Source organism: Anomaloglossus baeobatrachus, chromosome 1 (assembly GCF_048569485.1).
Source record: "Anomaloglossus baeobatrachus isolate aAnoBae1 chromosome 1, aAnoBae1.hap1, whole genome shotgun sequence".
Taxonomy (NCBI): Eukaryota; Metazoa; Chordata; class Amphibia; order Anura; family Aromobatidae; genus Anomaloglossus; species Anomaloglossus baeobatrachus.
Window position 1 is genome coordinate 446515913 of NC_134353.1, and position 14847 is coordinate 446530759.

General features: G+C 50.4%; 1 protein-coding gene across 3 annotated transcripts in view; it reads right to left on the minus strand.

Annotated features, from left to right (window-relative positions):
• The window catches only part of FSTL3 (follistatin like 3), a 266554-nt gene that overhangs the window by 177552 nt on the left and 74155 nt on the right, over positions 1-14847 (minus strand). For all 3 annotated transcript variants that reach the window (XM_075352831.1, XM_075352821.1, XM_075352840.1), the window contains exon 3: positions 274-489. In XM_075352831.1, the coding sequence (XP_075208946.1) occupies positions 274-489 (216 nt within the window). The remainder of the gene's footprint in view (positions 1-273; positions 490-14847) is intronic.

Consider the following 14847-nt stretch of genomic DNA (forward strand, 5'->3'; position numbering starts at 1 on the left):
CACTTGCCTGTAGCTATCTAAGGTGTTTTGGCCCCAGAAGTTTTAATTATGGTTTTAGTCAATCACACTACACAGAGAAAAGATTCTCTGTGATATGAAATTCTATTGAAAAATTATAAAGCTGCACACAGTAGTACAGAACTAGAGACTTCATGTACTTCTTTGTGGATCTGTTGTGCACAACATATTATACATTCAAATACATTTTCAAATATAAGTAAGCAGTAGCTACTGTACAAGAAAAAAAAAGGCTACAAAAAAGTGGTAACATACTCTTGCATTTTCCGTAGTACATTACTTCCAGGTCCGGCTGTCCACGACATTTGTTTGTGATAAGTTCACATTCATCCTGGTATGTATTCCCATCTGAGCCACATACAGGAATATCACTATTGAGACCAGAACAGTCAGGTGCACATTCACACTGGGGGCGGCCATCTTTCAGAAGACATGTCTTACCAGGTGGGCATTGCACATCATCACAGCTGTCTGTGGGGGAAAATGAATATGAGACATATATTAAAGATACTACACATTGCCAGAGAGAAAATAATTGCATATTGAACAACAATATCAAAGATGTGCAAAGGAGCCACATAGATAAGCAAATTAATATAATCTGTAGTAAACTTAATACCATAAAACCATTGAGACTTAAGGCTGCTTTACAGGCTGCAACATCGCTAGCGATAGCTAGCGATGTCGTGCACGATAGCACCCGCCCCCGTCGTTTGTGCGACATTTGGTGATCGCTGCCGTAGCGAACACTATCGCTACGGCAGCGTCACACGCACATACCTGGTCAGCGATGTCGCTGTGACCGCCGAACAATCCCTCCTTCAAGGGGGAAGTGCATTTGGCGTCATAGCGACATCACTGCGGCGTCACTAAGCGGCTGCCCAATAGCAGAGGAAGAGCGGAAATGAGCGGGTGGAATATCCCGCCCATCTTCCTCCTTACTCATTGCCGGTGGACGCAGGTAAGGAGATGTTCGTCGTTCCTGCGGTGTCACACATAGCGATGTGTGATGCTGCAGGAACGATAAACAACATCATGCCTGCAGCAGAAACGACATTATGAAAAGGAGCAACGTGTCAACGATCAACGATTTTTGACGCTTTTGCGATCGTTGATTGCCGCTCCTTGGTGTCACACGCTGCAATGTCGCTAACGGTGCCGAATGTGACCCCGACGATATATCGTTAGCGATGTCGCAGCGTGTAAAGCACCCTTTACTCCCCACAGCAGTTTTGGCTTTGACTGAAATATTATATAGCACTCGCCATTTATTTGGTTTTACCTATAATTTCATGTGATTTATCAGAATAAGCTGTTGTGTGTTTGTACTTTAAATATACACTATTTATGGTTAATATATGACAAGTATCCTGCAATTTATCAATTTTCCCCTCTGCAGGATATATTTCATTTTTAGTTCTCTCTTGGTAGGAGATGAGCTGAAATGTCTCCTATGCACAGAAAAAGAGGAATTGCTGCCCTTATTTCACTATGTGTGAGTTTGGAAGCAGCAGAATCGAAGACGTTATATAGCGCGACTAAGCAAAAATGTACCTGTGTAAAGGGCCGGTTTTAGATAAAGTGTGCCCCTGCAAAAGTTTAAAGAGTAATTGTTGTTTTAATTTTTATTTAATAAATCAATAGTACACAAGCAACTTTGTAATATGTCTTATCAAACAAATTAGCTTCTTTCTCTGGCAAAATTGATCCGTCATTATGAAGTAAAATCTGTATTCAGTGAGGACTTTCCTATTACTGAGAGGAGATAGTAGTTGTTGCTTCTATACTTTGTAAGGATCCACTTACTTCCAGGCATCTGGGTAGTCTTAACACAGGCGCAAAACTTCTTAGTGGCAACGGGAAAGTTTATTACACTTCATAAATTTCCAGCATATTGGAAAACAAAACAGCCTTTCCTTTGGCATAAAGGCAAACAAAAGAACAAACAGAAAATAAACAGTCCATAACATAGTGTGGTCTCAACCGCTAGGTACAAGTCTAAGGGGTACTTTGCACACTACGACATCGCAAGCCGATGGTAGCGATGCCGAGCGCGATAGTCACCGCCCCCGTCGCAGCTGCGATATCCTGTGTTAGTTATTGTGCTTCACATGCACTTACCTGCCCTGCGACGTCGCTCTGGCCGGCGAACCGCCTCCTTCCTAAGGGGGCAGGTCGTGCAGCGTCACAGCGACGTCACACGGCAGGCGGCCAATAGAAGCAAGGGGGCGGAGATGAGCGGGACGTAAACATCCCGCCCACCTCCTTCCTTCCTCATTGCAGCCGGGACGCAGGTAAGGCGATGTTCCTCGCTCCTGCGGCTTCACACTCAGCGATATGTGCTGCCGCAGGAACAAGGAACAACATTGTTCCTTCCGAAATTATAGAAATGACCGACGCTACACCGATCATACGATTTCGACGCTTTTGCGCTTGTTAATCGTAGTAAAAACGATTCACATACTCCGATGTCGACAGCGATGCCGGATGTGTATCACTTTCGATTTGACCCCACCGACATCGCACCTGCGATGTCGTAGTGTGCAAAGTACCCCTAAATCTTAAGGCCACTTTACACACAGCTAGCGATGTCGCTGGTGAAAGCTCGCGCCCCCGTCGGTTGTGCGTCACGGGCAAATCGCTGCCCCTGGTGCACAACATCGTTAGTCCCCGTCACCCATACTTACCTGCCTTGCGACATCGCTGTGGCCGGCGAACAGCCTCCTTTCTAAGGGGGAGGTTCTTTCGGCGTCACTAAGCAGCCACCTAATAGAAGCGGAGGGGCAGAGATGAGCGACCGGAACATCCCACCACCACCTCCTCCTTTGCCGCGGCCGCAGGTACGATGTTGTTCCTCGTTCCTGCGGTGTCACACATAGCGATGTGTGCTGCCGCAGGAATGACGAACAACCTGTGTCCTACAACAGCAACGATATTTGAGATTAGAACGACATGTCAACGATCAACGATATGGTGAGTAATTTTGATCGTTAGCAGTCGTTCGTGCGTTTCACACGGAACGACGTCGCTAACCAGGTACCATGCCAGGTACTGCTCCCAGGGCAGAGACCGAGACTGTGGCAACTAACCCCCCGGGCAAGTACGGACATGGATGCAGACAGGCAGAGTCACTAGTATAGCAATGGCAGCTGGGACAGCTGAGGCAGATGGTACAGCCAGGCAGGATATACAGAGTCAATAGTGTGGCTGGTGTAGCCGGTACGACTGAGGCAGATAGTACATCTGTGACGCCCTGGACCCCCAGGGGTCACAGGTCACTACACACACCACACACACCCCCACCCCAGTAAGGTACCATCAGTCAACAAAAGACCTGATTGCCTCCTTCAGAGTCAGACAGGCACACCAGGTGGGCGGAGTCAGGTGGATAGACTCGCCCTCCGAGGAGTCTGCTGGCCTGAGGCAGGAAATACAGGGAGTGAAGTTCAGGGAGAGGAAGAGAGAGGAGTTAAGAGGACAGTTCTGTTAGGGGCCTGGGTTGGAGCCTAGGACCCCCGATCAGTCAGGCAGGCAGATGGTGGTGGCCGCCTGCAGAAGTCCAGGAGGACAGAACTGCGGAACCGTAGGGACCGTGACCGGGTGGTGGCCCGCCGGACCCGAACCGGGGAGCTAACTTGTTTACCAAAGCACCAGGCAGGGTACTCAGACCCCGAACTAGCCTAGAAGCTACTAAGTGTAGTCAAATTTACTGATTGCGGTCTGGACCTCAGGGGTTCATTCCCACCCAAAGTCCCGATTGACGGCAAAAGGCCACCGATTCCGGATAAAAGCCACCGCCAGAGGCCAGAGATTCAATGGGCCGGCGCCCGCGGGCAAAAGGGGCTCCTCCGGCATCTAAAAGTCATGGAGCGGATTCCCGTTGCTGAAGCATAGGAGTCAAATACACAATTAGAGGTGCAGGAGAACGGCGACCCCACCAACCTTACCGGGAATCCACGCAGCCGGCTGCGGGCATCGACCGTCACCGAACTTGGTTTACTAGTGACTCTGTGTGATTTAATCGTGAGTACAACAGTGCCATCAGGCACCGCACCGCAACCCTGCGCCCTGCAACCCCACTACCGGGCCCCGGGACACACCGCCCCTACCCACGGAGGGGTTAACACCAAGCTGCGCCACTACACCGCTCCCGGGAGCCCCCCCCCACCTTCACTGCAGCGGTGGTGTCCACCATACAATCACCACAACCCGTGGGTGGCATCACGAACTTTGCTAATTCCACCAAACAACCACCCAAACCCCTGTGTGCACCGCCACTACCCCATTCAGAGCGACGTGACCCTGGGTCCGTGAGAGGCTCAAGCCATCACCCGCAGTACACGAGAACGGACCCGAGCGGCTCGGCGGCCGCAGCCGAGGCCGCGGGGCGGTACACATCCAGGCTAGAAGGACAGAGTCACTAGTGTAGCAGGTGCAGCCGAGACGGCTGGGACAGATGAAACAACCGGAACAGGCCAGTAACAGGGGACAGGGAAAGGTAATGCACTCTGAAACTGGGAAACACAGTGGACAAGAGGACCTGACAACTAGCTGGCTAGGGCACGGACCACTAACAACCCATGGGTGGCGTCACGAACAATCATCCCAAAACCAAATACCAGCATCCCCCTCGTGTAGCGCCAAACCCCCTTGCAGAGCGACGTGACCCCCGGGTCCGTGAGAGGCTCGAGCCACCACCCATAGAACACGAGCACGGATACGAGCAGCTCGGCGGCCGTAGCCGAGGCCGTGGGGCGGTACACATCGACTCTTCTGGCGTCACGAACAGGATTGAGCCAGTCCACTTACCTGTGGAAGTGCGCCTTGGAGTCCCCACCAGCGGCATCCCGCTGAAAAATTTGAAGATCCGCCATCTTTGGCGCGAAAGTTTCCCACTCGAGTCATCTTCTCTGAGCAGTGAAGGCGCGAAAGCGAAGCCCCGCCCCCAAAGAGAGAAGTGCTGTAGAAAGACCAAGGGGGGGCGGGCGAAGACCTGGCCTCATATGACCACTGGGATAAAGAGCAGGGACGCCAGGACTCTGCAACGGTCTGGTTCCTGGACAAGCACTCTGCAAGATGTCCATCCCATCCGGCAACCCTGAAATCCCGGAGCCCGCACCTGGAACAGCGGCGTGGATGGAAGCCCGGACAGCGAAGATGTGCTGCCGTCTACAGGCCCAAGTCCGGTTCCTCATAGAGAGGTGGGTGGCCGAAATGGAGGAAGTAGCGGCAGCCGTGCGGAAACGTGAGGTGGAGGCAGTGTTAGAGGAGCGGGTAAGCGACCCAAGTCCCTGAAGGACCGGCCGCTTCGGCTGAGGGGCTCGGCCTGCTCCTGCTCACCTCGCTGCTTCCCACGCCACTCGTATTGGCTGCCGCCGCCCCGCCAGCCGGTCCGCTGCCTCCGACACCGGCCGCGGAGATCATCCCATCCGCCCATGAGGGCGAGCCTGTGGACGCCGCCCGTGGACGACCACTTGCCCGGTCGGCACCAATCCCGCTACCGTGGAAGGTGCCCGTAACCCGCAAAGAGCAGACAATCCCGGAAGTGACCGCACCCATGGAGGTCCCGGCCCCGGCAGTCCGCCCGGCCAGGAAAAAGATGGATGCTGACCGGAAGGAGACCCAGAAGGTAATGCTGGCCGCTCCAAGATTCTAGGCCTCGGCTGAGGCAGCGGAGGGTTGTCGCTGTGAGGCAGCAAGACAGGCCGCGACACTGCGGGGTTCTCCAGTTAAGACACCGGTCGTGGCCAGTATGGGAGAGCTCCGGCAGGGCCCGACCCCCGCGCAGAGGGAGCATGCAGACGCTCCATACTGGGAGCGACAGCTGAACCAGACGGGCCGGGAGATCGAGACCCGTGAGAAGCAGAAGGCCGCGGTACTGGCCCGCACCATCCGGGAGAAAGAAAATCTCCAGAATGCCACTTACCGGGTGCGGGGCCAGACCTATGAGGGCCAGGTCCGGGAGTTTTGCCCCCGGCGTGGATGGGGGTTCATTTTCGAACCGGGCCTGGAGGCCGAAGTCTTCTTCTCCCGGCGGGACGTCTACCATCATCTTCCCCTGGGTCACCCGGACCGTGACCTAAAGGCCGGTGAGCTTGTCACCTACACCTGCCACTGTGGGGAGAGGAGCTGGTTCGCCCTTGATGTAAAGAGGAGGGTAAGCCGTAGCATTCCCAGGCGGCCCCAGTCCCCTCCCCCACCGTACAACTCCGAAGTACAAGTCGAGGAGGATTACGAGGAAGGTGACCTGAAATAGGGCAGCGGATCCCCGTTGTCTAAAGATTTAGTCCCCGTTGGGACACTGCAGCAAGTCCCCGTTGGGACCTACAGTTTGTTTTATGGTAGCAGGACACGGCTACTGAAGTGCCCGTTCCTGTTGGGACTGATGTTGTCCCCATTTCACACCCCCTAAATACTGCATGATAAATCATGAACAAGGCCGAGAACTTGCAGGCCAACCCAATAACTGTTGGGCTTGTAAATAGTGCCCAATTGCCCTTCCCGCTACTGCCAGTCTCCGGACAGGCTGGTTGGAGGAAGGACCCGCAGCAGAGCTGGCTGGGGTCCGGTCACCATCAGAACCGGTGACCATCCTCCGGGTCAGAGGTCCCCTTGGATGTGGGGCCTCTGAATGACTGCCGGGTGCGAAGTACCGTACCCGTTCCCGCTTGGGTGGCCTGGGCGAGTTCCCTTTTCCGGACTGGGGAAAAGGGGTGCTGCCCGTTTCTTAGGGGCAGCATCAAGGTCTAGCTTGCTTGGGTGGGAAAGCGGAAGGACATGGACCCATTCCCTTGATGTTTTTATTATTTGCAACGTTAAAAGTAATGTGCCTCCCGTAAGGGATGATTTGAATATGCATACTGTTTGTTTGTTTTACTGTTTATATCTTTTCAGAAAATAAAACCGGTGATGGACGGGCAGCCCGCGGGCAGTCTGCGTTAAACCAAGGGGGAATGTGACGCCCTAGACCCCCAGGGGTCACAGGTCACTACACACACCACACACACCCCCACCCCAGTAAGGTACCATCAGTCAACAAAAGACTGAGAGTCAGACAGTAACACCAGGTGGGCGGAGTAAGGCGGATAGACACGCCCTCTGAGGAGTCTGCTGGCCTGAGGCAGGAAATACAGGGAGTGCAGTTCAGGGAGAGGAAGAGAGAGGAGTTAGGAGGACAGTTCTGTGAGGGGCCTGGGTTGGAGCCTAGGACCCCCGATCAGTCAGGCAGGCAGACGGTGGTGGCCGCCTGCAGGAGTCCGGGAGGACAGAACTGCAGAACCGTAGGGACCGTGACCGAGTGGTTGCCCGCCGGACCCGAACCGGGGAGCTACCTTGTTTACCGGAGCACCAGGCAGGGTACTCAGACCCCGAACTAGCCTAGAAGCTACTAGGTGTAGTCAAATTTACTGATTGCGGTCTGGACCTCAGGGGTTCATTCCCACCCAAAGTCCCGATTGACGGCAAAAGCCCACCGATTCCGGATAAGAGCCACCGCCAGAGATCCAACGGCCAGGTGCCCGAGGGCAAAAGGGGCTCCTCCGGCATCTAAAAGTCGGGGAGCGGACTCCCGTTGCTGAAGCATAGGAGTCAAAAATAAGAAAATAGTGTGAACACACTTAGAATTAGAAGTATGGGGGAGGTGCTAGTGTAAGAGGATCAAAAATCCCTGAAATATCATATATAAATATAATACTGCACTCTCAATGGGCAAGAATGAATAAAGATATAACTTTTTCTCAATGCTAATAGATTTTTAATACAGAAGGCAAGATAGCAACAATTGAAAGACATGTCACACTTGCGACAATTATGCGACAATAACGTTTCTGTCCTCCAGGACCTTGATCACATTAGTCGCTAAATTACTGTGAAGAAAAGTGTTTTTTGGGGGTTCCTTTAATGATTAACAGACAGTAGCCTCCTTACTCATAGGCATATGTATAAAGACGTTCGTCCTGAAATCCAAAAAAAAATGGCACTACGGTGAAGTTTTTCCTGTTCCCTCCACAGTGGAGTTCAGGGTAGGAATATCCTGTCCTTCCTGGGCAGTTAGGGAAAATTAATCGCCTGTATAGAAGTGCTGGAAGATCCTTAAAGTGATTAATGCATGTGTCTTATGAGTAGGCTCATAAAATGAATTTGCGCTCCAGACCCTCCGGGGTTAATGCTGTATTTGTCTTTGTATACACGTTAAAGCTGAATTGCAGTCTGTGTCCCCAGGGTTGTGGCCATGTGTCAGAGGTGCAGGAGGTGTCATTAGAGGTGCAGGAGAACGGCGACCCCACCAACCTCACCAGGAATCCACGCAGCCGGCTGCGGGCACCGATCGGCACCGATCTTGGTTTACCAGTGACTCTGTGTGATTTAATCGTGAGTACAACAGTGCCATCAGGCACCGCACCACACCGCAACCCTGTGCCCTGCAACCCCACTACCGGGCCCCGGGACACACCGCAACTACCCACGGAGGGGTTAACACCAATCTGCGCCACTACACCGCTCCCGGGAGCCCCCCCCCACCTTCACCGCAGCGGCGGTGTCCACCATACAATCACCACAACCCGTGGGTGGCGTCACGAACTTTGCTAATTCCACCAAACAACCACCCAAACCCCTGCGTGCACCGCCACTACCCCATTCAGAGCGACGTGACCCCGGGTCTGTGAGAGGCTCAAGCCACCACCCGCAGTACACGAGCACGGACCCGAGCGGCTCGGCGGCCGCAGCCGAGGCCGCGGGGCGGTACACATCCAGGCTAGAAGGACAGAGTCACTAGTGTAGCAGGTGCAGCCGAGACGGCTGGGACAGATGAAACAACCGGAACAGGCCAGTAACAGGGGACAGGGAAAGGTAATGCACTCTGAAACTGGGAAACACAGTGGACAAGAGGACCTGACAACTAGCTGGCTAGGGCACAGACCACTAACTAACTAAACACGTTGATCAGGTACCTCCCCTAGTGGAAGGGTGCCTTAAGTGCCCAGTGCTTCTTAGCAATAGGCTGAGAGGCACTTCCAGGAAATGGTACACAGTTCCTTTAAGAGAAAGGCTGTGGTGAGCGCGGACACCCTAGGCATACTCTGTGCAGTGTGCACAGGCCCCAGGGGCCACAAGCAGGGGAGACCAACATGGAGGACCATGGGGAAGCCAGGCAAGGCAGTGTGGGCTGGCAGGGTGGTAAGTGAGTCGTTGTCCCCGCAGGGAGGAAGGTGAGTGGTGCAGGAAAGCTGGCGCTACACATCCTGGTACAGGGGAATCTGACAATATGCTTTTGTGAAATAAAAGTTAATGCTCTATATAGGGGCTAGTTAATAAATAAAAAAAGTTTAAATAAAAATTTTAAAAGTATTTAACACCTTAACAACCCTTGACGCAACCTGCACATTAAACAAGTCGGTGCGTTACCGACCTATGACGTACGGAGTATGTCATGGTAATCGCAGGAGCTCCAGGGCTGTAAACCTGCGATTGTCACCGAGTCTCCGATTGATGTTACAGCTGAGACCTGGCTCTCACTGTAAGGAGAAATTGTGTAACACGTATGGGGCATGTTTTATCTATTCTGCTTGTGAAAAATGGAAACCTGGGGCTAAAACAACATTTTAGTGGCAAAAATGTAAATATTTTTCTTCACCGCCCAATGATATAAAATTATGTGACACACCTGTCAATATGCTCACGGACCACCAATTGAATTCATTGAGGGGTGTATTTTGTAAAATGGGGTCACTTATGGGGCGCCTGCTTTTATGGCTTTCTGTTGTTTTGGCACGTCAGGGGATCTTCAAATGTGACATGGCGTCCGCAATCTATTCCCACCAAAACGTTGCTCCAAAATTCAAATAGCGCTCCTTCCTTTCCGAGCATTGCCGTCCTTCAAAACAGTAGTTTTCTACCACATATGGAGTACTTCTGTAATTTTGAGGAATTGCACAACAAATTTTAAGGTCCTGTTTCTAATGTTCCTCTTGTGAAAAAGAAAAAAGTTGGGGTTAAAGCAACATTTGTGTGGTAAAAATTATTTTTTTTCATTTTCACAGCTTAACGTCATTAAATTCTGTAAAGAACCTGTGCGTTCAAGGTGCTCACCACACATCTAGATAAATTCCTTGAGGGGTGTACTTTCCAAAATAGGGTGACTTGTGCGGGGTTTCTTCTACTAAGGGTGGCTTTACATGCTGCGATATCCGGCCCGATATCGCTAGCATGAGACCCGCCCCCATCGTTTGTGCACGACAGGCATATTGCTGCCCGTTGCGCACAAAATCGCGCACCCCCGTCACACGTACTTACCTGCCCTTCGACGTCGCTGTGACCGGCGAACCGCCTCCTTTCTAAGGGGGCGGTCCGTTCGGCGTCACAGCGACGTCACTAAGCGGCCGCCCAATGAAAGCGGAGGGGCGGAGATGAGCGGGACGTAACATCCCGCCCACCTCCTTCCTTCCGCATTGTGGCCGGAGGCAGGTAAGGAGATGATCCTCGTTCCTGCGGCGTCACACGTAGCGATACGTGCTGCCGCAGGGACGAGGATCAACTTCGCCCCAGCGACAGCAGCGATAACTGGCAGCGGACCCCCATGTCAGCGAGGAGCGATTTTGGACGTTTTTGCAACGACGCTACGACATCGCTACAGCGGCCGGATGTGCGTCACAAAATCCGTGACCCCAACGAGATCGCTGTAGCGAAATTGTAGCGTGTAAAGCCCGCTTTAGGCACATCAGGGGCTCTCCAAACTCGACATGGCATTCGCTAATGATTCTAGCCAATTTTGCAGTCCCAAAGTGAAATAGAGCTCCTTCCTGTCCAAGTGCTGCCGTGCACCCAAACAGTAGTTTTCCACCACATGTGGGGTATCAGTGTACTCAGGAGAAATTGCGTAACAAATTGTATGGTGTATTTTCTCCTGTTTCATTTGTTACAAAAGTAACATTTTTGTGAGAAAAAGCTACATTTTATCTTTCCACATTGCTTTAGTTCCAGTGAAGCAACTGAAGGGTTAATAAACTTCTTAAATGTGGTTTTGAGCACTTTGCGAGAGCAGTTTCTAAAACCGTGTTACTTTTGGGCATTTTCTGACACATAGAACTCTCAAATTCACTTCAAATGTGATGTGGTCCCTAAAAAAATTGGTTTTGTAAATTTTGTTGGAAAAATGAGAAATTGCTGAAAAACTTCTAACCCATTTAACTTTGTTACAAAAGATTTTTTTTATTTTTTTTTAATTCAAGGTGAAGGTACTGGCATGCTTAGAGAGAACCTGTCAGAACGATTTTGTAGTGTAATATAAAGATATGGCTGTAATGGAGCTGTAAAACTGACTACATTTGGTGAAAATATCTACCATGTGGTTCTACCATGAGCATACCTCACAACCATCCCAAGATTCAGCGGGATGGTTGAGATTTGATGGCTCACTACCCCAGTCCCAGGGTTCACTGATTTTGTCCTGTCTCCTCCACTTAGTGCAGTGAATAAATTATCTCAAGAACAGCAGTGGATAAATTAAGGTCTTATCTGCTCTGATTTACCAGGACAGGGCTAAAACTCATGAGTTTGAGACTTACTTTATCAAAAGGAAGCAGCTCTACCATTGAGCTACTACCTGTACTGAGACTTACAGGAGGATTTGGATCTTGACTGTAATGCCTGATTGGAGCCACAGACTCAGCCTGCTGTAAGGGGAGTCTAGAGAAAAGCCGCTCACAAAGCAGGACCCCAAGAACTCTGCAACCCTTTAACCCCTATACAGGGATGTGGAATTACACAGAGCCCCAGAGATCACTACCTGTGGTAGGCTGTAGTCCATGGTCGTCAGGCAGGGTCAAAAACCAGGAGATGCAAAACAGGAACCGAATCGGCAGGCAAGGACGTAGTGAGGAGACAAAGCAGAGGTCAAATCCGGAACTGGCAGCAAGGTACAAAAACGACAGGCAGGAGGGTAGTCAAAAAACAAGCAAAGGTCAGCGCACAGGAATCAACATACAAACAGCACATGAGCCAGGAGTACAGAACTATCTCTGGCAGTGGTCATGTGACAGGAGGGGGAATAAGAAGGGTGTGGTGTCTTCCCATTGGCTGCAGGTGAATGTTGGCAACTTCAGCTGGAAGACACACACGCCACCTACAGCCAGCCAGTGGTACTGCAGGCTCCAGGGAAACCCAGCCTAGTGGATGAGCGGAGCCTGTGCTCCGCAGAGCCACGGGCACCGACTCCACTCCCATCACCAGCACTATCCATGGTGGGAACACGGCGTCGTCTGGCGATCGGAGCAGAAGTCGCAGGAGCAGGCTCCGGTGGGGATGTGACATTGACCTGTTTTGCAGGAAGAGAAGCTAGAATCAGATTATTCAGCTACATAGAGATATAGATAGATGCATACTGTATCTCTATGTAGGTGAAGGAAAAAGTCAGATTCCTTTGTACCTATAAAACTACTATAAAGACATGAGAAAAAAAAAAGACAAAAATATAATTTCCTTTTTCACATCACCCTCAGAATCAAACCAGCAGCTTTCAAACATGTTCCAGCAGCCCTAGCTGTGGAGCCACAGGCCCTGTTGACATCAGAGAAAGGATTTTATATAGATGAACCTGCATTGCAGCCTCTGAGTCCACAGCAGATTACTCTGGACACAGAGATTCATTGTACAGAGTAGCATGTCTATGTCCTGTAATCTAGGCGGACAGTAAAAGATTTTTTTTCTTCTAATAAAATTATTGGAAAAAATAGAATATCGTAATGTAATTTTTAATGAACATTTTTTTAAAACATAATAAATATATCACAAATCAGCAAATAACATGGACATATTTTGTATCCCTGTAATCATAACAACCAGCACAACACAGAGATCAGATTATTTATGGTAATCGGTAAATGGTGAAAAAATGACACAATTGATTATATTTCTCTATTAAAACCCATAAAAATCTAATAAAAATGTAACGCTGAAGCTGTGTTCACAGCGTAAATGCTGCGGGTTTTTTTCAGGTGTCCGCACCATACAACGCAATAACAATCTTCTCTGATTATTGCGTGCTTGCTGCGTTTTTTTATGCGTTTTCCGAGATATTTAATACATTTGTTGCAGATGTGAATCCGATTTTTTATTGCATTTTAATACCATAGAAAAGTTTTGATTTTGCTTTTAAAAATGCAACCTCATTTTTTTGTCTTGCGTTTTTTTCCAGTCTTCAAAAAGAAGCCTATGGAGAAAAAAAAGCACCAAAACTGCACAGTTCTGCAGAATATCTAGACGCCCCAAGGGCGGAGATTTCATGACGTCACATCCACTTTGCTTGGACATTTAGTCCATGTTCACATGTAGCATAAATGCCAGGTTTTTCTGCTGCTTTTTTTTTTTGCTTATGAATTCTGCTGTGTTTAAATGTTCAAGCAAAGCAGATGTAATTTCATGACAAGACGCCATTGAACTGCGGTTTTGGTGCTTATTTTTCTCTAGAGACTTCTATGTGTAGCTTACAAAATGCATGGACAAAACTGCAGCTACTACTAGTGAAAAGCTTTTCTGTACTATAAAAACACATAAAAACGCGGTTTAACATATGCACCAAAAATGCATTAAATAATGGGGAAAAGATATAAGAAATGCAACAAAAATACAGTAATCAGAGAAGATTGTTATTGCATAACTTATGTTCCAATATGCAGCAACCGACCAGAGTATAAGAACATTAGGTGAACGCACATCAGAAAAAGTGAAGGATAGTAATGCAAAGTGTCTATAAAATAAGTACAGTACCAACGAAAAAAATAGAATGTAAGCTCACCTATGTTGAGGTCAGGGAGGTAGATGGCTCATGCGGGAATGGTGACTGTCTACGTCCCTGACGTCAACATAGGTAAGCCTACAGCAGGGGTTTCAAACATGCGGCCCGCGGGCTGCATGTGGCCCCTCAGGCTGCTTCTTGTAGCACGTGGACCCGGTAATGTTCATGGCTGGTACAGGGGCTGCAGCTGTCAGCGCTTTATTTCAGATGAACATTTTGCCACGCTGCGCAGAGTCAAGCTCTCTCTGCACAACTCAATGGCAGCCGCCAGCCAATCAGAGGCAAGCAACTGACACATATGACCTCAGCTGCATGCCTCTGATTGGATAACGGCTGCTATTGGGATAGTTATACAGAGAGAACTTGACTCTGTGCAGAGCCAACAAAATGTTCGTCTGAATATCAGATGAACCACTGACAATGGCTGCAATCGATCCGGGTCCACGTGCCTGCGGGCCTCATGAAGCAGAGAAGAGGACGCCGAGGGAGCGGAGGACAGGTGAGAAGAATGTTTTTATGTGTGTGTGCATGTGTTGCTTGCTGAGTCATCTTCTCTGAGCAGTGAAGGCGCGAAAGCGAAGCCCCGCCCCCAAAGAGAGAAGTGCTGTAGAAAGACCAAGGGGGGGCGGGCGAAGACCTGGCCTCATATGACCACTGGGATAAAGAGCAGGGACGCCAGGACTCTGCAACGGTCTGGTTCCTGGACAAGCACTCTGCAAGATGTCCATCCCATCCGGCAACCCTGAAATCCCGGAGCCCGCACCTGGAACAGCGGCGTGGATGGAAGCCCGGACAGCGAAGATGTGCTGCCGTCTACAGGCCCAAGTCCGGTTCCTCATAGAGAGGTGGGTGGCCGAAATGGAGGAAGTAGCGGCAGCCGTGCGGAAACGTGAGGTGGAGGCAGTGTTAGAGGAGCGGGTAAGCGACCCAAGTCCCTGAAGGACCGGCCGCTTCGGCTGAGGGGCTCGGCCTGCTCCTGCTCACCTCGCTGCTTCCCACGCCACTCGTATTGGCTGCCGCCGCCCCGCCAGCCGGTC